Raw genomic sequence first — 22,417 nt, 5'->3', positions numbered from 1 at the left:
ATGTATGTTATCGTTAATCGAATATAAAATGGCGCTTACCAGCACTGCTTTGCGAATGTGCAGCTAACTTAACGCCGTTGTAAGCAGAATTTGCAGAGAAAATATATTGAAAAAAATTGTGTGTATAGCATGTGAAAACAAGGTTTTGTTTTTGTTCGTTTTGGATTGCAAATAGATAACGCTGCGCGTAAATCAGCCAATAAACAAGGAAGAAACAAACGTTAAAAATGCTGCCCGACGACGACGTTGCTGTTGACTAATAACAAGAGCGTGTGCGTCTGTGTGCGTGTGCTTCTTGTATGCCAGTGAGTGTGTGGTGGAGTGCAGAAATGTTTTCCAGTGGTGGCAGCCATGGGATTAGCGTTGGCGTCGCCTCCACTGTGCAGGACTCGGATGGCTATGATTTTACAAAAAACGAGAACGCGGCACGTTGGCGGGGTTTATTTATACCATCGCTGCGAAAGGTGCTCGAGCAGGTGAATCCCCGTGTGACAGCCAAAGAGGATGCACTGCACTATGTGGAGAATCTGTGTGTGCGCCTATTGGCCAAATTGTGTGCGAAACCACTGCCGCATTCAGTGCAGGATGTTGAGGAGAAGGTGAACAAATCGTTTCCAGCGCCCATCGATCAGTGGGCCTTGAAGGAGGCCAACGAAGTGATCAATTCGAAGAAGCGCAAATCTCTATTGCCCACGGAACGTGTGCATACGCTGCTGCAGAAGGATGTGCTGCAGTATAAGATCGATAGCTCGGTCTCATCGTATTTGGTCGCTGTTCTCGAGTGCATCTCAGCCGATATACTCAAAATGGCTGCCGATTATGTCTGTGCAATGCGACACAGCGAGATCGCCAAAGAGGACATTGAGGTCGTTCTGAATGCGGATGGTGTGCTTCTCGACATGCTCAATCGCAGCAGCGAACAGCTCAAGTGCAATGTGCTGCCCAGTCCTCTGTCGCTGCCAGCGCAACGGGCGAGCGCCACCTACGAGGAGACGGTCAAGGAGCTGATTAACGATGAGAAACAATATCAGCGAGATCTGCATATGATCATTCGTGTCTTTCGCGAGGAGCTACTCAAAATTGCACGCGATCCAAAGGAGCTGGAGCCGATATTCTCCAATATCATTGACATTTATGAGGTAACAGTGACGCTGCTTGGCTCCCTTGAGGATGTCATCGAGATGTCTCAGGAACAGAATGCGCCCTGTGTGGCCAGCTGTTTTGAGGAGCTCGCCGAGGCCGAGGAGTTCGATGTCTATAAGAAATATGCACACGACGTCACCTCGCAGGCATCGCGCGATGCTCTAAGCAATCTGCTTGCCAAGCCCGACGCCCTGTCGCTTATGTCTGCCGGCCATGGTTTCCGTGAGGCGGTCAAGTATTATTTGCCCAAGCTGTTGCTGGTGCCCATCTGCCATGCGTTTGTCTATTTTGACTATATCAAGCATTTCATGGATCTCAGTACATCACAGGACGACATCGAGAGCTTTGCTCAAGTGCAGGGCTTGCTCCATCCGTTGCACTGCGATCTCGAGAAGGTATTGGCCAACTTGTCTAAGAAGCGACTCGTCCCAGTCAGCGGTCGTGTGCGACGCCAAATGGCTATTGAGCGGACACGGGAGCTGCAGCTGAAGGTCGAGCACTGGGATGACAAAGATGTGGGCCTTAATTGCAATGAGTTTATACGCGGTGAGTTGGCAAAAGGATATGCGATCTGTTATACATTAGCCGAAAATAGCATCAGATATTAAAATTGTCGTTTCATTCATTAATATAATATTAACAAAATCCCGTTTATAATTGCTGGACAATTCGAATATCTAAACAAATTTCCTATATACTTATTTAATCTACTTCTTATTTAATATATGTATTTATATTTGCAGAGGATTCACTCAGCAAGCTTGGCTCGGGCAAACGCATCTGGAGCGAGCGCAAGGTATTCCTTTTCGATGGTCTCATGGTTTTATGCAAGGCAAATACTAAGAAGCAGACCCCATCGGCTGGTGCCACCGCCTACGATTATCGACTGAAGGAGAAGTTCTTTATGCGTCGCGTCGAGATCAACGATCGTGCGGATACGGATGAGCTGAAGCACAGCTTTGAACTAATCACACGCATACATTCCGTCATTGTGCTCTCCGCAGAGAATGCCCAGCACAAGAGTGACTGGATGGCTGATTTGATTATGGTGAATACGAAATCAATGCTAGATCGTATACTGGACAGCATACTACAAGACATTGAGCGCAAGCATCCGTTACGCATGCCCAGCGCGGAGATCTACAAATTTGCGGTGCCCGACAGCGCTGAGAATATTGTATTAGAGGAGCGTGACAGTGGCGTAGTGCCGATGATTAAGGGTGCTACTCTATGCAAACTGATCGAGCGCCTCACCTATCACATCTATGCGGATCCGACGTTTGTGCGCACCTTTCTCACCACATATCGGTACTTCTGCTCGCCGCAGCAGCTTCTGACGCTGCTAATCGAACGCTTCGAGATACCGGAGCCAAGTCTCGTTTACCAGGAGCAGCAGTCGAACCACAATGAACATCATCACGACAAAGATGCATCAGCGACAGCGACGGTGTCAACGGCGGATAGCGAGAAAATGTTAAAGAACTCGCAGCGCGAGGATTGGAAACGTTATCGCAAGGAGTTCGTGCAGCCAGTGCAATTTCGTGTGCTGAATGTCCTGCGCCACTGGGTGGATCATCATTTCTATGATTTTGAGAAGGATCCAACGCTGCTGGACAGACTGTTGCATTTTCTCAATGACGTCAACAGCAAATCCATGCGCAAATGGGTAGACTCTGTGCGCAAGATTGTCGATCGCAAGGTAATATTAAAATTGTTCTCAAATCCCTAATTATATGCAATGTGTATTGTGGGTGTTATGGAGGCCTCAGTGCAGCATGCATGCAATGCAAATCAGATCCACGAAATATTAACATTCTCTTTCTTTTACAGAACAAGCAAAGCAATAAGAAGATCGTCTATGCCTATGGACACGATCCGCCACCCATTGAATACCATTTGAATGTGCCCGATGAGGAGATAACGCTACTGACGTTGCATCCATTAGAGGTGGCAAGACAGCTAACTCTTCTGGAGTTTGAGATGTACAAGAATGTGAAGCCATCGGAGCTGGTCGGCTCGCCGTGGACCAAAAAGGATAAGGAGTTAAAGAGTCCCAATCTGCTCAAGATTATGAAGCATACGACAAATGTGACGCGCTGGATCGAAAGGTCCATCATGGAGGCGGAGAACTTCGATGAGCGGCTGGCCATTATGCAGCGCGCCATTGAGGTGATGATGGTGATGCTGGAGCTGAACAATTTCAATGGCATCCTATCGATTGTTGCTGCCATGGGCACAGCGGCTGTGTTTCGACTGCGTTTCACGTTCAATGCGCTGCCGGAGCGGCATCGCAAATTCCTTGACGAGTGCCGTGAACTAAGCGAAGATCATCTCAAGAAATACCAGGAGCGCCTACGCTCCATTAATCCGCCCTGTGTGCCATTTTTTGGTCGCTATTTGACGAACATCCTACATCTGGAAGAGGGCAATCCGGATTTGCTGACCAACACCGAGTTGATTAACTTCTCCAAGCGACGGAAAGTATCGGAAATCATTGGCGAGATTCAACAGTATCAAAATCAACCTTATTGCCTCAACGAGGAGCCCACAATACGGCACTTCTTCGAGCAGCTCGATCCATTTAACGGACTCTCCGACAAAGAAATGTCCGACTATCTCTACAATGAAAGTATGCGCATTGAACCGCGCGCCAGCAAAACAGTACCCAAATTTGTAAGTTGTCTACAAACTGTATATCATATGATACCCTCAATATCCGACGCGTTTCCTTATGATCTATAATTAACGATGTCCAATCCCCGTTTTCAATATGCATGCATTATAATCTTATAGTGAACATCTATAAACTTTTTTAAGACTCTGAACATTTGTTTAAGTGACTTTTATGTGAACATTTTCATTTAAAAATGTGCGACTTACTTCCTGATTCTCTCAGTGTACTTGCTAACCATTTCTATCTTACTTTACAGCCACGCAAATGGCCGAACATTCCGCTCAAGTCGCCAGGCATTAAACCGCGTCGTCAAAACCAAAGCAACAATAGCAGCAAGCTGTCCAGCAATGTGCCCGTTAACGTGGAGCCACCAATGCCAGCGGCGGCAGCAACAACAACAACGACGACGGCGACAACAGCAGCAGTCACATCCAGCATCGGCGAGCAGAGTCCGCAGCATAATCCGCATGCATATTCCGTATTTGCGCCTGTCATCATTCCAGAGCGCAATGGGGGTAGCAGCTGGAGCAGCGTTGCGCCGCATCGGACACCTGACAATGGTGAGGTGGCGCCGGCGCCGCATCTGCCGCGTAAGCCGGCGGCGCACGTATGGACACACAACAGCGCGCCAGCGGATGTGTTTAGTCCAGCGCTGGCGGAGACACAGCCCTCAGCAGCAGCTGCCGCAGTTGGAGCAGCAGCCGCTGCAGCTGCCGGCGGCTGGAACAACATATCCGATTGCTATGTCATCTCGGATGCAAGTTCGGATGTGTTGCCGCCATCGCCGCTACCCAAACTGATGATAAGTCCGCGGCATGAGGCGACGCCGTTGCCACCAGCACCGCAAGGTAGCAGCAATCGTTCACCATTCCATGGACGCACTGCACACACGCAATACAGTCCGACACACAGCATTGCCAGCACAGTGACGCTCATTGGAGGCGGCGGCAGCGGCAGTGGCGGTCTTGGAGATGTGAGTCCACAATTGGGCGGCTTCTATTACAACAGCGAGCAGAGCCATGGCCAGGCGGCCGGAGTGCCCATATCGCCGCATGTCAACGTGCCCACTGCAACCACACTGGAGTACCGAGCAGTGCCGCCACCACTGCCACCGCGTCGCAAGGAACGCACGGAGAGCTGCGCGGATATGGCACAAAAGCGTCAAGCGCCCGATGCACCCACAGTAAGTGGACACGAATACATATTATATTATTTTGTCAGGGTTGCACTACTAAATGCATATGACATTTTGGATACAAACGATAGATTACAATCAAAACATAGAAACTATCCGTAAACAGCCTTAATTTACTTAAACACTGAGTTTGCAGTTCTCATTACTATGATTCTGGTGGTCAACCAGTTAATCAATAAGGAACTTTGTCCCATTTCTATTACAATTGCTGTTCGTATCATTTATAAATCTTACAATGCTTATTTTTCCACGTATTCTTGGCGGAACTTTATATTTTCTAAACATCTTTCCATATATTATGCGATCTATATTAAAAAGTGAACACGAAAACCTAAATTTCAATTTGTACTCTATTTTATAGCTACCTCCGCGCGATGGCGAGCTGAGCCCACCACCCATACCGCCCCGACTCAATCATTCCATGGCAGCGGGCTATGCACGTCAGCCAAAGGAGTTTGTTGGCAGAAGCAGCAGTTTGCTGCTACCTCACACGAGCAGTATTATGATACGCCGCAATTCGGCAAAGCAGCCATCGCTGTCCGTTAATGCGGCTGCTGTAACGGGCAGCGGATTGGGTGTCACCAATGCCGCAACAGCGGAATCAACTGGCATGGCCAGTGATGAGCAGCTGCAGCAACCGCAACTGCTGCAGCAGCCACCGCAGTCGATCTCGCCGGCGTTGAGCTCCTCGACGACCACATCTCCCATGACACCAATGACGCCCATGTCCCCGTACATTCCCAGCACCATTGACGCCAACACGTCGAGCAGCTACCAGCAGCAACAGCAGCGCCTCAGGCCACAACAGCCGCAAACACAGCAGTCAGTTGCTTATACACAGCATCAACACCAGCAGCACCAGCAGCAGCAACAACATCATCACCAGCATCATCAGCATCATACGCATACACATCCACATTCTCAACATCAGCATTCATCACAGCACCCGAACAGACGCTCGTCTCCAAAGGAATTCTTTTCGATTGCCACGAGCCACGAGGGCACACCCAAACTTCCACCAAAACCTAGTCTAAGCGCAAATTTATACAACAATCCAGGTGATGTCGAAAACTCAGTCAGCCTCCATATTTGATCGCTAACCAAATCTATCTAATCCACAGATAAAGGTACGATGTTTCTTTACCCAAGTACAAACCAAGATTAATATTTATTGCCTGGCGATGTGTGATAGGACAAACAAAACAAAAACAAAAAAAAAAAAAAAAACGAGAGAACCGCAGATAGGAGAGAAAATAACGTTAAATCGTGGCAGCAAATGCATAGGAAATGTAAAAGATAGATACAACAAAGAAAAGTGTATATGTATGTTTATTTTATGAGATATAGCATGGAACGAGTTAAATGCGACGATTTTTATTATTCCAAACTCAAAAATGAAAAACAAAACAAATACAAATTAAAAAGAAATTTATGTTATATTAATTATATTATAAACAATTGTAAATATCGAAAAGATTGTATTGATCGTAGACCGTAAAAACAATAAAGTATAACACTATTGTTAGACATTCGCATTGATCAAATCATTTATTGTATATTGCAATAATCTATACCTTTTTATAGCGAGCAACTGAATCTTTAAATCTTATATTCTTTCCATATATGAATTTGATGATAATTTAACTCTAGCGTTTACTCAAGTGTTTCAGTTAATCAAATTTAAAAAAAAGGGTTACACCAGCTACAGAGAATATGTTGAAAAAATATATATATATTTATATATATATATGAACCAACCATCAAAATTATAAAGTTCTGCTCTCTAAATAACAATCTATACAGTTTGACCTCAAGTTTGAACTGAACATACATAAAAAACTTAAATTCAAAGTGTCTAGAAGTCAAGTACTTTCGTCACTTTAAGGCTAACCATCTACAAATTAAACGCCCAAACTTGTTTCTATTCTTTGGTTGATTTGTATGTATCATTATTAAAGTTGATAGTGGTATTCTTGTTGGTTATGTGCACTGACCTTGCTGGGCCATAAAATTAAAAACAAAACTGTGTCATTAAGCAGTAACAAAGCGACAAATGACCGGAACACCTGACATCAAGTAAACCACAAAATACGAGTAGTTGAAAGGCGCATTCGTAGGCAAATTATGCCAGACACTAGATTGTTAATTACTTAAAATAGGAAAGACCCATGTCGATAGAGTTTAGATAGATAGAGTATATAGAGTGGGGGCCATAGCGAAAGAGGCCTCATTAATACCGATTGTGCTAATTGTTGACAGCGTTGCAATTCAACGATTTGGCTACAGCAACAACAATTACAGTTTCCTTTCGCTTTTCGGACACTCAACATTGTGGGCATTACGCGTCGATGACGTATCTGAAATGCTTCCTGAATTTTGGATGATTGTGCCGTAACTGGTTTTTTGTGCATTTTAAAACGTTTATTTTCGCAGCGAAACGAGAGGCAGGTTTTCGGTCTGATATTTTCATTACTACCCGAGCAGAAGGTATCTCATGCTGTGCTCGTGAAAAATGTAATACTCGTAGACATCTGTATTTACCAGCCCAATATCTCGTTTCAGAAAACAAGTAGCTTTAACTTAATGCATTAGCTAATATGCATTGCTTATATCAGAATCAGACTATCATAATATGTTCGGTATCTGAGAGTTGGGAGATTACAGATGGTATAATAAATATTTTCTATCCATAATCATTTTCTTATGATTATTGAAAAGGGTATTTTGACTTCACCTGCAAAAAATAAACGTCTCAGTTTTTATTTGGGTTTACCAACTTTTTTTTAATATTTTTATGGAAGGCACCTGCGCTTGTAAAGGGGTTTGAATTGACCGTTGAATGATGACAATATCCGAAAATAATATCAAACCAATATAAGTTCGAAACGTCATTATTTATTTTTAATTAAAATTTCGTTGAGTAATATGTGTATTTACAAAAAGTATATTTTTTTTTTTATGTAGATACGTTACATTTAAGAATTTTTGAATGTAATTTCGCCTTTATTTATAGAGAAATTGATGAAATGCGCATGGCGCAAGCGACTGACTGTCAAGGCCGTTGGCTAAGATCAGTTCTTTAACTTTTGCCTGTAGAATGAAATTCAACTTGATTGATAGAAATTTGCATACAACATATATAGTATATGACGGTGTGCATTGTATATGCATGTGAATAATTATATGAAAAGTTTCCGCATTAGAGAAAGTTGTTGAATTTTGTGAGATGCATTTTTCTGTCATGGGAAATTTTTATTTATATTTTGCTCAAGGTCATCTGAGAATTTTACTTGCAAAACTCTTTGACATTTTCCATGACCAACTTCTTATAAATTGCAAATATTCACAGCATCTATGCGCGACCTACGACAATAATATGCTCACAGATTTCTCGAGTTCTCTTCACATTTTTATCATTTGCACATCACGTTTCAGTTAAACAATTAACTTGTTAATAACATACATAAAAAAAAAACTCAAGAAAGATCGGCTATCTTGGGCACGTCGAAGATTATTTACTCTTGCAGAACGAAGTCAACTTGCCGACATCAAAATTTCACAATTAACTTTAAAATAAAAACCCGACTGATTTATCCTATGAAAAGACGGATACATGTCAAATAAGATAGCTGGGACATTGCTATATGAAATCGACTGCTATCGAAGCTGATTAAGATTAGATTATATGGCTTAAGTATTGTGATACAAAAAAACAAGGGTATAAAAAAAACTACATAAATAAAAAAAAAAAAAAAATGTAAAACAAAAAAAAAAGAAACACATACAGCAATTGCTAAAATTACTCAATGAATTTGCATTTAATTTGCTGTTGATTGTAGCTAATTAGAGAGAGAAACTAGTCACAACAACAACAGCAACAACAACAACAACAGTAACAATGCACAATGAAGACCTCTTCGATGTCAACGGCGTCTCATATAATTAGTTTTTAAATTGGTCAACTACATAATTCTATTACATGAGCAAAACAATTAGCATACCCAAAAAAATAAAAAATCACAAAACTGAGAAAACCCCCAATGTTCGACACATATTATTCATTTCATAAAAACTTGTTTAGCATAGTTTGTTTACTCTATTTAATTGGCAACCCCAATGCAATTCTTAGTATGCGCTGATTATTCAGCGAAAATTCCCCAAGAGCAACAAATTTAACGTCATCTAGACTATTGAACCAGAAGAAAAACGATCAAAATAAATGAGATCGAGATGCTTGGAAAGGCAGATACGACAACGAGATACTCTTCAGTCGAGAACTCATAAATAGCATAATTTTATAATAATATATGAAAACTTATGAGCTCATATATATAATCTTGGCTAGTCTATAAAATTAATAAATTAATAAGAATTTTAAGCATCGTTTAGCTCTTTTAGAGACTTTGAGAATTATAATACATTTAGGTGTTTTCAAAAAGGAAATAACATAAACATATATGATGTAATACTCACCGAGCTTTATGTCTGCTTTTATTTGAAAATTAAATTTTCCCTTCTACACTTTCAAAAATATATAGTTTAAGTATATGTCTTTAGATATTGTGATCATGAGTCCACTTAAAACTAACTGTTTAAAATTCAGCAATACATAATAGGCATAATACATGGATTTTTTCCTAGCAAATCTACTTTAAACGAATTTTCCCTCAATTATAAAGTCATTTAAGATAACTATTAGATCAATTAGATGTGAATAGAATTTAAGATCAGTAATTGTAAGAGAAAGGTGCACATTAAATTAGCGAACGCAAATACGAGTTTAAATCAGGCTATAAAAAAGGAAGCTGGGCGCATGCCCCCTAATGAGTATTAATAAGTAATACAAGTTGAGATCATAAATGTCTCTCTCTCTCTTTATATATATATATATATATATATTTGTGCATAATTATAAAAATGGGATTGCTTTTGGGTTATGGATTGACTGCGATGCAGGTGTCAGTTTTTACTTTCCCATATCGTAACTAAAAGCAAAATTCACCGAGAACTGATCGGGTTTTAACGATCATATTGCTCTCGTCATTTGAGAGCGTTTGCTTTGCTTATGGGTGTGCGAGTGTGTGTGTGTGTGTCTGTGTGTGTGTGTGTGTGTGTTTAGCAGCTTTTATAAAAGCAGCAAGAATGCCGCCAATTCGTTCAGTTCGGCTGTGAACTTCAGAATCATTGTGAAGTGTGTGCGCGACAAATCGCTCAAGGATCAATCGGTTCAAAGCAAACCAGAGACACAGTGAGATAGAGAATAAGAGAGACCGCAGTCGGTTCTTTATTACTGAGTTCAAATCCCCTCAACCAGAGATCAGCCACACAGCGTAGCGCGGTGCCAAGAAAATGCTGGCCAGTAAAACTTTTCCCACCCATCACTTCAAGAAATCTATATATACGACATACAATGGGGCAAGCGCACCGACGAACGTTGAGGATTTGGCAAACGTGGCCAAGACATTGACAACAACCACGTCGTCATCGAGTGATTCGACTGTGGTCGAGGCAAACACCTCGCCAGTTGAATTTAGCACTCCCAGCAAAATGTTGAGCAGCACTTCCACCACCACCACCACCACCACAAACAACAATAATAATAATAATAGTAACAACAACAATAATATTGTTAATGGTTTGTCCAGTTTTGTGGCCAGTCATCCGGCTGCTGAGTTCGAGGGCTTTATACGCGCCTGCGTGGATGAGATAATTCATCTGGCCGTGTTCCAGGGCACTGATCGCGCCTCGAAGGTGGTCGAGTGGCATGAGCCCGCCGAGCTGCGTAAGCTGTTCGATTTTGAGCTGCGCGAGAAGGGTGAATCGCAGGAAAAGCTGCGTCAGCTGATGCGTGAAACGATACGCTACTCGGTGAAGACGGGCCACCCATATTTCATCAATCAGCTGTACTCGGGCGTGGATCCCTATGCCCTGGTGGGCCAATGGCTAACGGACGCACTCAATCCCAGTGTTTATACCTATGAGGTGGCTCCCGTTTTTACGCTGATGGAGGAGCAGGTTCTGGCCGAAATGCGACGCATTGTGGGCTTCCCAGACAATGGACATGGCGATGGCATCTTCTGCCCAGGTGGCTCGATAGCCAACGGTTATGCAATCAGCTGTGCCCGCTACAATTATGCACCCGAGTCCAAGGTAAGCACTGTGTTTAAGGCCAAGACCGCTTTTGTGTTTGCGTCAAAGTGAAGCGGAAGCGAAACAAACACGCGAACTAGTCCGAAACTTGGAAAATGCAACATACAACATTTGAGCACACTTCCGATCCCATATATTAGCAACAGGTGAAGTAGTAATATTCTTGCCATGACTGTATAAACAGTGTGCGATTTTACTTCCTTTGTCATTTCTCATTGTCGACGGAAAATCTTTTATTTATATATATACGATATAAAAAACACACAATTAATCTAGCGAATATTGAGTAAATTAAGTGCAGCTGATTTAATTTCCATAAACATTTTTTTATTACAAGTTTTTTAACTTTGGTTTTTCAAATTCAAGTAGACTCTTGCTCCAATATATTAGCCACAGACTGCTTTCAAGTGAAGTATTATCATTAAATATACGGATTATGTGGCGTCTACGTTACGTGCACTATAAAAATTATTTAATTCATATTTAAGTCTCATTAAACCTCATTTAATTATATATCAGTCACAACCTGAGACTCCAGAAGGAACCGAGTCTACTTGGAGAATATTACAAATTATTACTTTATTTTAAATTCAGAATGTTTTTTTTTGGAATATTTGGAAAAATTTATATTGTGGATTATGTGACGTGTACGTAATATTACTCATTGATTTCTTTCAGTGATTATAATTAAAATATTTAAGAAATATTTTATGATCTTCATTTGTTTATCTCACCCTCTAGAAAAATGGTCTCTTCAATGCAAAGCCATTGATCATCTTCACATCGGAGGATGCTCATTACTCGGTGGAGAAGTTGGCCATGTTTATGGGCTTTGGCAGCGAAAATGTGCGCAAGATTGCCACTAATGAGGTTGGCAAGATGCGCCTGAGCGATTTGGAGGAGCAGATCCAGTTGTGCCTGGACAACAACTGGCAACCGTTGATGGTATCGGCAACGGCAGGCACCACTGTGCTGGGCGCATTCGATGATTTGGTTGGCATCTCGGAGCTGTGTCGCAAGCACAACATGTGGATGCATGTGGATGCCGCCTGGGGCGGTGGTGCACTTATGTCTAAGAAATATCGCCATCTGCTCAATGGCATTGAACGGTGAGTTGAACACAATTCGGATGGGTTATTCAAGGATAAAATGCAAATCATCAACTTCCACAGCGCCGATTCGGTTACATGGAATCCACACAAGCTGTTATCAGCCTCACAGCAGTGCTCCACTTTCCTGACGCGCCATGCCCAAATCCTTGGCCAGTGCCACTCGACGAATGCCGCATATTTGTTCCAGAAGGACAAGTTCTACGATACATCCTTTGACACGGGCGACAAGCACATCCAGTGTGGCCGGCGTGCGGATGTTTTCAAGTTCTGGTTCATGTGGAAGGCCAAGGGCAGCAAGGGATTCGAGGCACATGTGGAGCAGGTATTTGAAATGTCCGAATTCTTTACCGCCAAGTTGCGCGAGCGTCCCGGCTTCGAGCTGGTCCTCGATCATCCGGAATGCACAAATATTACGTTCTGGTATGTGCCGCCCAGTCTGAGGCACATGGAGCACAATCAGGAGTTCTACGACAAGCTGCACAAGGTGGCGCCGAAGATAAAGGAGGCGATGATCAAGAAGGGCTCCATGATGATCACATATCAGCCGTTGCGCAAGCTACCCAACTTCTTCCGACTTGTGCTGCAGAACTCCTGTCTCGAAGAATCCGACATGCTCTACTTCATCAACGAGATCGAGTCCCTTGGGCAAAATTTGTAGTGACTCAGATGAACTGAGTGCATTCTGTTTAGGCATATGATGTATATATATATATATAGGTATGGTATTGTAACTGGTATTATCTCGCGATTATTATATCACATCGTATTGAAAATGTTTTAGGATTTTAAGTTGATACAAAATAAAGACATAGATCAAGTCAAGCACTTGGATAAAAGAAACCATCACAGTCGAATTAATCGATCGTTGATCAAGTTGCTGTAACAGAAAATTAAAATAGAGTTGATTAAGTTGCGAAGTAGTTGTGCAACTTGGTGGTCGATTTGAAGAACCCAGTTCAAAGATTAACAAAAGAAATTCCCGACACGAGAACCTAAACTTCACACAGTTTTAATGATAGTCACAATATGTTTAAGGTAAATGTCTTAAAGTCCTCATTTTTTCAGCTTCTGTTGATTTATCCTTAAAATACCAAAGGAACTTTAACTGCTGCTAGCTCAGTTGCTCATGCCGTTTGAGCCATGGCCATTGATTGAGATCATGGCCTTCTGCCTTTTGAATAGACTGTTCTATGCTCAAGCTTTGGCCGGGCGCAATGCCGTATCCGATTTGCAGGCCATGCGGATTGGAGGGCGTTTGGCAGTCCATGGTGCACTCCTTGCGCAGCACGGTGTCCACCTCAACAGAGGAGAAGAACGCAACCGACATGGGCAGATCGGTTAGACCAATCTTTGAGGCGCAAAATGAGCGAGTGAGCAAATTGGTCACATGCATCGCCAACGCCGCTTTGTAGGCCAGCTCATCCTTCACCAGGTAGCGCAGCTCGTCGTGGAAGCTCAGGCAGAAGCGAGCATGCGGTCCCAGAAGCCAACGCATGCTGACCAGCATCAAGTGCAGAAAGTCCACAGCACCACTCTGCACCACCCAATTGACGCGAGTGGGCAGAAAGCGCTGCTCCTGATCCGCATCGCCTCGTGTCTCCAGGGCGCGACTGAGGCGGCAGCCAAGAAACGGCGTCTCCGGCTGCTCACGTGTGGCAATCTCCTCCAGGCGGTTAAACATGGCACTCTCGGTGCCGCCTTGCCAGCTCGGACGATGGAAAACCTCACCAATGGAACGATTACGCTGCAGCGCCAAACGTTTAGCCTCGTAGCCGCTATAACTATTGGTTATAGCAAAGATTAGATTCGATTGCATGTGTTGCACGCTAAATTCGATGTTGACTTACGTTCTGTCCTCCAGTTCGTCGTGAAACTCTTCGCGCAGTCGATAAATCCGCTTGCCCTTGGTCGCCCCAAACATTTTCATGGCTTTCGCCTTGGCCTCCGTGGCGCTCAGCGATGGATTGAATTGCTGCAGCAGCGTCTCGGCAAATTGCTGGCCAGCACCGTAGATGCGGGCATAGTTGAGCACTTTGGCATGATCGCGTGAAATACCCACTACTTTGGCGGTTATGGAGTGCATGTCGCTGCCATTTGATTTGCTGCCGCTCAGCGTCATCCAGCCCAAGGGTGTGGCGCCATGCTCGCCGTGCGCATAAGCATCACCCAGCACGGAGGCTATCCACAGCTCCTGCGAGTCCACATCGGCGCCAACAAGCTTATAACCAGGTGGCGCCTGCACCATAGCACGCAGCTCCGATCCAATGCGATTGGCGCGCGAATTCGATGCCGTCATCCAGGTGGACTCCATGGCACGACGCGTTAGGGTGCCGGCAACAACAACCTGCGGACAAATGGCACCATAAGCCGTGCGCTCTGCATGCGATCTTAGGTCAGCGGGCAGCTGCTGCGCTGGCAGCCAGATGACCATCTGGCTTAGGATGCGATCGCGATTGTTGCGCCAATAGGACATCATGCGGGCGATTTCGATGACACGCGACGCCGCCTGACACGTGGGATCGCCACTGCTCAGCGCATTTTCCGAGAACTTGTTCAGGAAATCCTTCGACAGGGGATTGCCCACACGAAACGATGGTCCGTTCTTGTGCGGCAGCTTCAGAAAAAAGCAGCAATCCTCCAGCACCTGGTTACACCAGACGCCAGAACCTGTGAGCAAAAAATTATATATAAATATAAAATTGACTTCTAACAATCAACAATCAAAATTACCTTTGTACTTCTCTTCCAAGCGCTGTTGTCGCTGTGAGATCTTCTTGAAGAATTGGCGTTTAGCCAATTGCTCTTCGACTTGACCCGGCAGCATATCCATAGCCATATCCCCATTCTCAGCGGCAGCATAGAGACGCGCAAATTCTGGTATGGCACAGCGTTCGAGCAGCTGTTCAATGGGCAGATCAGTCTGCCGGCTGTTGTCGCCGCTGCGAAAGGGCACCAGGAAGCCCCAGCCATGCCCCTTCTGATAATGCAGTGGATAGCCCTCCCAGCAGAGGGAGAGTAGCTTGGGTGCAATCTGCATGCCTGTGCTGATGCCACTGGCGCCCGGCGTCCAAGGCTCATCCTGTTGCTGCAGCTCCTCCTCGCTGTAGTCTGGCGGTGGCTTTTGGCAAAGCTTGCGATACCACTGCGGATAGCCAGGGAGTAGTGGACGTCGCGCTGGGAGCAGCGCACGCTGATCATAAAGATGCTGAAACTTCTGCAGCAGACGACGTTGTTCAGCGTTTAGCTGCCGCTCATCCTGGAGCGGCACAGTGGGCAACTGCTTGCGCTTGGGCAATTGCTTAAGCTTCAACTGCTGCACGCTCCAATCTTCGTCCCACAGCCACAAGTGCTGGCGATACTGCTCATCGTGGAGCAGTGCACAAGCCTCCTCGGCACGTCGTCCCAAATGATATTTGGCCTCAATGTTGAGATCCTCATAGGCCAGCTGTGCATCGCGTATGTAACGTTCCCAATTCGAGTTAACTGGCAGATAGGCGGAGCCCATTTCCAGCATGCCCGCCAGCGTAACGGGATGTGGAAAACGTTCGGCATACAACGGATAAAGCACAGTTAGGATGCGATGTGTTGCCTCCACATCGCCGGCACAGTAATTGACAAGTGATTGGAACTGCTGACGCACCTGCTCCAGTGTGCCCTCAACGAAAATGTTGCGTGGCTCCTTGGACAGCGGTTCACCACCGCAGTACAATCGATGCACATCGACCAGGCTATTTAATGAGCTTTGCTCCAACCAGTCGAGGTCTTCAGCGGCGGGCTCCTTCTTCGACTTGAGCATAGCGCGCTGATAGCTGGTGACGCCGCTAACACACATGTGCAGCGACATGGTGTCTACAAAGCGTGTGCCTGTGTCCTCCAGCAGATACTGTTCCAGCAGACGTGCACGATCATAGGACACATTGTGGCCCACAACGAGACCAGGTGCGCCACTGCCCAGCGGTATAAGCTCGTCGAGCATGTAATGAGGTCGGTCACTTTGCGCCACATCGATGGGTTCCACGTGCGGCACACTGAGTCGATGCTTGGTCAGCTTTGGACTGACCCAGCAATACCAGCGCTCGGTGCTAACAGCTGTGGCCAAAACAGGTGTACTTCCTTCACGTACACACACCTCCACATCGAAGATGATGCCCTGCTCCAGTGGGTGAGCCACAGGTGTGGCTGTGCCATCCTCCGGATCATAGGCTGTCCAGCCGGCATAGAAAGCCCAACGCTTGGGCTTGGCGGGCAACTTCGAGCACTTGACCAGCGGATGCAGCAACGCTTCATATGGTGCCACCTGCTCCTTGGCTATGGCATGAAAGTGCTCCTCTATATTCGTGCCTCGCAGCGGCGGCAACTTAAGCTGCACATCCGGCACGGCTGTTGTACTCTTTACATCGATACCATGACGCAGCAATTCGGCATTATACAACTTAGCAGTGGCACGTTCCGATTCAGTATACTTGCGGTGGGCCTGGGGAAAGAGTTGGCCATGTAAATTCTGCGAGATCATCTGCACCTTTACCAAATTCTCAGCGTATTCATTGCTTGCTGGTTGCGGCACATGTTTTGGCTTTGGTTTTGGTTTGATTGTGCTGGGCTGCAATTTGCGGTAAATCTTAACGCTGCTGCTGGCGTAATGTTCTCGGCCCGCTTTGGTGGCATAACAACGTAACGGGTGCATCCTAAATGGGCAACATTATTTCAAATGTATCCAAAAAACTCAGCGCGCACAGCAAATAGCCAGCGTCTATCGAAACTGCATATCGAAATGGCGTTCAAAAGAATCGATTACATTTTGAGAGTGGAATGACACCTGCTAGTCAATTTAAAGTTATGGAAAATAGTATATACTTGATTAATTATTAAATTAACAAACAGTATTTTTCATAATGTAATGCTGCAAAATCAATTTGCAGGTCATTTTGACTATTTTTACATATGAAAATGAGCATGCATAAAATAGTTCACTTGCCAAAAAACGCAAATATCGATTCTACAAACAAGCATCGATAAGCGATAATAACTGCTTTTCAAAGCTCCAAATGGAATGGAAATTACTTACCAAAATGTAAAACCTCATCAAAAAAGACACAATTATATGTAATTAATTCATTATAGTTTCACTTGTTGCTATAGATTAGAAGAAACAATTTAAAATACATACACACATTGTTTTTGTGATGAAATGGAAGAAGGTAAAGAACATAATCTCTTTAGTTATTTGCATAAAAAATTAATATATATATAAAAAGCTTTCATACGATACACAATTGGGGAAAAGCGATTTTCGAAAACATTTTGGCAAATACTGTGCACCTAGCCTGCAAATTACAAATTTGTTTGTAACAAAAAATATACAAATGCAGGTCGCATTGGAACCCAAGGAGCGAGACACACGCACACACACAGAAAAACATACAAAAAAGGGGGGAAAACAATAATGCTCCAAGAATTTGTTTGGATCCTAGATTTGCATTTTGCTCATGCCGCCATTGATGCCATCCTGTTCGACATTCCAGATGACCAGCTGTCCATCGACGCCCGATGTGGAAACCTTGCTGGCACTGGCCTTATCGCCGGCATACAAACGTATGCTGGTGATGGCATTTTGATGTATGGAATCCACAACGACATCGGTGTTCTCCGTGCGCATATTGCAGTCCATGGACCTGAAGAAATGCATGGCAGTAACGCCACCAGCCTCACGCTTCTGTGACTTGTCCAGCTTGCCGCTCAGCACGAGCTTATTGTCCGCACTCAGGCTATACAGCAGAGGGACACAGCTGTAGCCGGCCACCACAATCGATGTGGGTGAAACCCACTCGCAGGAGAGGAACGGTAAGTAGCCGGTGCGGCAGCGTATCACCGTATTTCCATTGGTGGCATCCGCAATGCTCACACAGCTGTCGTGGCCTACCCAGCAAACCTTGTTGCCATCGCTGGAGAAGCTCACATTATTAATCCAACCACCGCCGGAGTTGAGAGAGTTGCGAAACTCTGCCATTAGTTGGCCGAGGATCTTACGATTGCCCCAAGGCGTTGGCGAGGGCGGCTCCTCAATGTCCTTGATGAAGGCAGAGAAAACGCGCACCTTGTAGTCCGTGGAGCCAGCCACCAAGAGCACATTGTTCGGATGCCAGTCCAGCGAGGTAACCGTGGAGCGTATGGGCTTCTTAATGTGCTTGGACACCCACCAGTCGTTCTCCGACTCAAAGTAACAGACCGATATCAGGCGGGCGCCGGAGCCCACTGCAAACTTATTCTCTGCAGGCGACCATTTAACGCATGTCGCCGCCCGATTGATGCGCAACAGCACCAATGTGGGCTTCCATTTGCCATCGTCGCCTTGCGTCCAAACGTAGGCATTCCTGTCTGCCGCACAGCTCACAATCCGATTGGTGTTCTTCGCCCAATCGATGCCCATGACGCGCAAATCGTGTTGATTAAGCACATCGGCCAATTTCCAGCCGCTGCCATCGCGGCTGTAGATATGAATCTCATGGTTATTCGGCGATAACGCGATTTCTGTGACAAATTTGTGAGTCATTAATTAATATGCGACAAAAACTGGTATTTTCAAAATGCGTCACTTACGCGTACGATCCTTGTTCCAGGCGTGGCACGTGATCGATGCAAGTGAATTGCCAAAAGTGTGTTTCTCGGCCATTGCAAAGCGAGTGTTTCAATTCAATTAAATGCAGCACAAAATTCGAACCACACACGTAGTAGTGTCCCTGATTCTTTGATGTTGGGCGTTGTTTGTGGAGTGTTTGTCGGCGTGCTCTGCTAATTCAGTTGATTCTAGTTTTAATCGCGGACTCTGGGCCGTCTACACGATTAAGCTAGCGTTGGAGCTAAGTAAGACTCTGCGTTGACCTGCGTCAATTTAAAAGAAAACACAATTTTCAAGCGATTACAAATTTGGGTAAAATGCTGAAATTAATCACCTCTCGGTGGCGAAGACAGCTAGTGTTGTGTAGCGTCAAACCGCTACTCTGGGTCAGCATTAAGCTATCGATAGGTACTATTGATAGTAGCGATGATTTTGTTGTTTTGCTTTGGGATATTCATAAATTTGTATTTGCTTGTAAAATAAAATTTAAGCTTATTGACTAGACCATCCTCTATAAAGTTTACATATTTATTGAAAATTAAAACTATCGATTACCGTACCTCTAGTCAACAGCACTTCGATATGTATTGATTCAGCCCTGGTATTTGGCGCGCAATTTTGCCAGCTGCTGTTGCAGTTGATAAAACACAAACAAATGGAACAGATTTGCGGTGCAGTCGAGCCGCTATTCCCTTGCCGCGAGGCGTCCATTCGAACGCTGTGCGAGCTCATTGGCCACTGCAATGAGGCCTATCCGCCAGCCATTTATATATTCGGGCATAGCGGCACGGGCAAAACATCGCTAACCAAAGCCATCCTCCAGCAATGCGAAAGGCAGCAAAAAGTGCGAACTGTGCAGCTAAACGCGATCGAATGCTATACGACCAAAATACTGCTGGAGAATGTGCTGGACGCGTTGGCGCCGGAAGAGCAGCAGCCGGCAGAGTCACTGGTCGCCGATAATATGCTGGAATTTGTAGAGCAACTGCGTCGTTGGCATGGAAAATCAGCACGTGGATTCCTCATTGCTGTGGACAATGCGGAACGGCTGCGTGATATGGATGCCAATGTGCTGCCCGTGCTGCTACGCTTGCAGCAGTTAACCGGCCTCAACATATGCGTGCTGCTGCTCTCCCAGCTGCCCTTCGAGAAGTACTACAACAAGACGGGTCTCAGTGAGATCATTCCAGTCCATCTGGCGCAGTATAACAAGACTGAGACGCTGCGCATCCTCAGCAGCGACTTTGACCAGCTGAAGCGACAGCTCCAGCTGCAACTTGATGGCGATCGTCTGGCAATTTGCGAGCAATCGCTGACGCCGGAATTCTACAGCAACTATCTCAACTTGTTTCTCAGCGTCTTCTATAAGGCTTGCCGGGATGTGCCCGAGCTGCGCCTGACGGCACGCAAATGCTTCGCCGTCTACATGGAGCCGGTGCTCGATGGCAGTGTCGAGTGCACAGATGTCTCACGGCTCTGGCGGCACATTGCCGGACCGTTGCGTTCTGCCCTCACGCAGATCTATCTGCGAGTGGAGAAGCCGCTCGGCGAACCGGACATTGAAGATCAGAGCGTACGCCGGCTGGCGCAATCTCTGGAGTTGCCGTACTATGGCAAATTCTTGCTCATTGCCGCCTTCCTGGCCAGTCACAACTCGGCCAAGCAGGACAAACGACTGTTTGTCAAGCATCATGGGAAGCAGCGTAAGCGCATGCAGACAGTCAATGCCAGAGCCAAGGTAATCCTCAACCAGTTAGTCAAATAGAACGCTTCCTTAATACTCGTTTCGTGTTGACAGAATGCGGAGAAGATGTCCACGACATTGGGACCCAAATCCTTTAGCATTGATCGCCTACTGGCCATTTTCTATGCCATACTAGACGAGAAGGTGGGCCTCACCTGCAATCTGCTCTCACAGATCTCCACGCTGGTGCATCTCAAGCTGCTCGCTTTCGTCTCCGGCGAACAGAATATTATGGATGGATCTGCCAAGCTGCAGTGCACCGTTGGACTTGAATTTGTGCTCTATATCGGCAAAGTTGTCGGCTTCAATGTGCGTCAGTATTTGTGCGATTTTATGTAACTTATAATTAATTATATTATCATATTATAACAATTAAGAGATATGCGTAAAAGTTTAATGCTTAAGAGGTGTTCGAATAAATGTTTAAATGTTCCGAAAAATATTTAAAACCAATGATTAAAGAGAGGTTTCCTTATGAGATTTTTACAGAAGTTTCATATTATTTTAATAGCAAACCCAAATTTCACACAGTGATTATAAAATTTACAATTATAGGAAGACCTTTTTATGTGTTTAAATACACTTTTTATAATACAAATTTCAATGAATTTAAATAAGAAAGTTTAAAAATTAAATCTAAAAAGGAAATCTTAATAGTTTCTAAATATATTTAACAGATAGTCGGGCAAGTCACTGATGTGTATAGTCTCTGCCAGCTGCGTATCGCGACTGCGCAGCTGGAGCAGTCCATTGCTGAGGGATTGCTGCTCGTTCAGGAGCAGGGCATATGGCACACCCAGGCAATCGTAAAGCTGGAGCTGTTGTACCAATTCAGCAGGTTGTCTGATCAGGTCAAACCCATTGGCCGGCAGACGCAATCGGGAGCGCTGCAATACGTCCATCAAATGCGCGCAAAGATCGAGCAGATCTGGTGAACTTTTCTCCGTCTTTTGGATGCCGGCAATGCTGCATTGATAGGGTGCCAGCATGCGATTTAGGAGCAGTGAATGCGTCTCCCTACCATGATCACAGCCGTCTAACAGAAGAGCACATGTCGCTGACTCCAGTTCGATGATGGAACGTATGACGACGGGCAGTTGTAGCTGTCCAGTGTGCCCATCGGGCAAGTGGAAATGCTTTTCATCGGGCAGAGGCACCAGGCTGAGCTGCTCCACAGTCACATCGCCGGCTTCCCCAAATCCTGCCTTAATGTCAATGGCTTGATAGCCTTGCATTTGCTCCAGTTCTGCTTGTGAAGTGTATGGCACAATGCTATAACGACTGGGATTGGAGGAGTAGCGCATCCACCAAATTTTACTCTCCCGCTGCACATTATAAAAGTGTTCCAGTCCGCGATGCGGCTCCACAAAGAAATCTGTAATTAGTCGGGTCACATTTGCATTTTGCTGCTGCTTGAAGATTGAGTTGGAGGAGGAGGCCGAGCTTGAGTTGGTGGCGCAGTTGAGCTGATATTTGAGCAGCGTGGGACACTTGGCTTTGCTGGGATAGGCTTGGCGCAACTGTTGCAAATGCTTTTGGAATTGCTGGGAATGCACAAAGGAGAAACGCTGCTGCTTCTGCTGATCAAGGAATTCCTTTGAGGAAACGCTGCCCAAGTTGGCAGCCAGCTGACGCATGTTGAGCCATTGCTCCCTAAGCCTTTGGGCATAGGCAGCACCATGTTCCAGTAGCTCTATGCTAGAAATACCTTCATTTTGTGTAGCACGCAGAAACCCAGAAGATTCCAAGGATTTGAGGCAACGACTCAGGCGAGTGGACATTT

The 22,417-nt window shown here is 45.2% G+C and overlaps 6 protein-coding genes across 6 annotated transcripts; 3 read left to right on the top strand and 3 right to left on the bottom strand.

Moving 5' to 3' along the window:
- Nucleotides 1-149: 149 nt before the first annotated feature.
- Nucleotides 150-6,431, top strand: LOC6561488 (protein son of sevenless). The gene is made up of 6 exons (XM_032735692.2): nt 150-1,689; nt 1,887-2,842; nt 2,974-3,816; nt 4,074-5,000; nt 5,374-6,070; nt 6,134-6,431. Exons 1-6 carry the CDS (start codon nt 300-302, stop codon nt 6,175-6,177), a joined length of 4,857 nt encoding a protein of 1,618 aa, XP_032591583.1. The 5' UTR covers nt 150-299; the 3' UTR covers nt 6,178-6,431.
- A 3,739-nt stretch (nt 6,432-10,170) lies between these two features.
- Nucleotides 10,171-13,114, top strand: LOC6561489 (cysteine sulfinic acid decarboxylase). The gene is made up of 4 exons (XM_001988309.2): nt 10,171-10,260; nt 10,327-11,162; nt 11,904-12,271; nt 12,335-13,114. Exons 2-4 carry the CDS (start codon nt 10,362-10,364, stop codon nt 12,930-12,932), a joined length of 1,767 nt encoding a protein of 588 aa, XP_001988345.1. The 5' UTR covers nt 10,171-10,260; nt 10,327-10,361; the 3' UTR covers nt 12,933-13,114.
- Nucleotides 13,115-13,267: 153 nt separating this feature from the next.
- On the bottom strand, nt 13,268-17,021 carry LOC6562278 (DNA polymerase subunit gamma-1, mitochondrial). Its single transcript, XM_001988310.2, has 3 exons — nt 15,005-17,021; nt 14,122-14,941; nt 13,268-14,055 (listed from the first exon to the last, which is right to left on the bottom strand). Exons 1-3 carry the CDS (start codon nt 16,956-16,958, stop codon nt 13,386-13,388), a joined length of 3,444 nt encoding a protein of 1,147 aa, XP_001988346.1. The 5' UTR covers nt 16,959-17,021; the 3' UTR covers nt 13,268-13,385.
- A 473-nt stretch (nt 17,022-17,494) lies between these two features.
- Nucleotides 17,495-19,262, bottom strand: LOC6561702 (actin-related protein 2/3 complex subunit 1A-B). Its single transcript, XM_001988311.2, has 3 exons — nt 19,225-19,262; nt 18,872-19,153; nt 17,495-18,802 (listed from the first exon to the last, which is right to left on the bottom strand). The coding sequence occupies exons 2-3, from the start codon at nt 18,942-18,944 to the stop codon at nt 17,742-17,744; spliced, it is 1,134 nt and encodes a 377-aa protein (XP_001988347.1). The 5' UTR covers nt 18,945-19,153; nt 19,225-19,262; the 3' UTR covers nt 17,495-17,741.
- Nucleotides 19,263-19,530: 268 nt separating this feature from the next.
- On the top strand, nt 19,531-21,087 carry LOC6561703 (origin recognition complex subunit 5). The gene is made up of 2 exons (XM_001988312.2): nt 19,531-20,628; nt 20,689-21,087. The coding sequence occupies exons 1-2, from the start codon at nt 19,546-19,548 to the stop codon at nt 20,971-20,973; spliced, it is 1,368 nt and encodes a 455-aa protein (XP_001988348.1). The 5' UTR covers nt 19,531-19,545; the 3' UTR covers nt 20,974-21,087.
- A 197-nt stretch (nt 21,088-21,284) lies between these two features.
- LOC6561864 (DNA polymerase subunit gamma-2, mitochondrial) lies at nt 21,285-22,415 on the bottom strand. The gene has a single exon (XM_001988313.3). It carries the CDS (start codon nt 22,413-22,415, stop codon nt 21,285-21,287), a length of 1,131 nt encoding a protein of 376 aa, XP_001988349.1.
- Nucleotides 22,416-22,417: the final 2 nt, after the last annotated feature.

The sequence above is a fragment of the Drosophila grimshawi genome, unplaced genomic scaffold (assembly GCF_018153295.1).
Source record: "Drosophila grimshawi isolate 15287-2541.00 unplaced genomic scaffold, ASM1815329v1 contig_1377, whole genome shotgun sequence".
Lineage (NCBI taxonomy): Eukaryota > Metazoa > Arthropoda > Insecta > Diptera > Drosophilidae > Drosophila > Drosophila grimshawi.
This window is presented reverse-complemented; position numbering and strand designations above follow the sequence as displayed.

Coding starts and splice junctions, on each gene's coding strand:
- LOC6561489 (XM_001988309.2), top strand. CDS start 10,362: ATGCTGGCCAGTAAAACTTTTCCCACCCATCACTTCAAGAAATCTATA. Junction 11,163..11,903: donor ATTATGCACCCGAGTCCAAG/GTAAGCACTGTG, acceptor CTCACCCTCTAG/AAAAATGGTCTCTTCAATGC. Junction 12,272..12,334: donor CTGCTCAATGGCATTGAACG/GTGAGTTGAACA, acceptor CAACTTCCACAG/CGCCGATTCGGTTACATGGA.
- LOC6561702 (XM_001988311.2), bottom strand. CDS start 18,944: ATGGCCGAGAAACACACTTTTGGCAATTCACTTGCATCGATCACGTGC. Junction 18,803..18,871: donor CTGGAACAAGGATCGTACGC/GTAAGTGACGCA, acceptor AATTTGTCACAG/AAATCGCGTTATCGCCGAAT.
- LOC6561488 (XM_032735692.2), top strand. CDS start 300: ATGCCAGTGAGTGTGTGGTGGAGTGCAGAAATGTTTTCCAGTGGTGGC. Junction 1,690..1,886: donor TTGCAATGAGTTTATACGCG/GTGAGTTGGCAA, acceptor TTATATTTGCAG/AGGATTCACTCAGCAAGCTT. Junction 3,817..4,073: donor GCAAAACAGTACCCAAATTT/GTAAGTTGTCTA, acceptor CTTACTTTACAG/CCACGCAAATGGCCGAACAT.
- LOC6561864 (XM_001988313.3), bottom strand. CDS start 22,415: ATGTCCACTCGCCTGAGTCGTTGCCTCAAATCCTTGGAATCTTCTGGG.
- LOC6562278 (XM_001988310.2), bottom strand. CDS start 16,958: ATGCACCCGTTACGTTGTTATGCCACCAAAGCGGGCCGAGAACATTAC. Junction 14,942..15,004: donor CTTGGAAGAGAAGTACAAAG/GTAATTTTGATT, acceptor TTTTGCTCACAG/GTTCTGGCGTCTGGTGTAAC. Junction 14,056..14,121: donor GACGAACTGGAGGACAGAAC/GTAAGTCAACAT, acceptor TATAACCAATAG/TTATAGCGGCTACGAGGCTA.
- LOC6561703 (XM_001988312.2), top strand. CDS start 19,546: ATGGAACAGATTTGCGGTGCAGTCGAGCCGCTATTCCCTTGCCGCGAG. Junction 20,629..20,688: donor CAGTCAATGCCAGAGCCAAG/GTAATCCTCAAC, acceptor TCGTGTTGACAG/AATGCGGAGAAGATGTCCAC.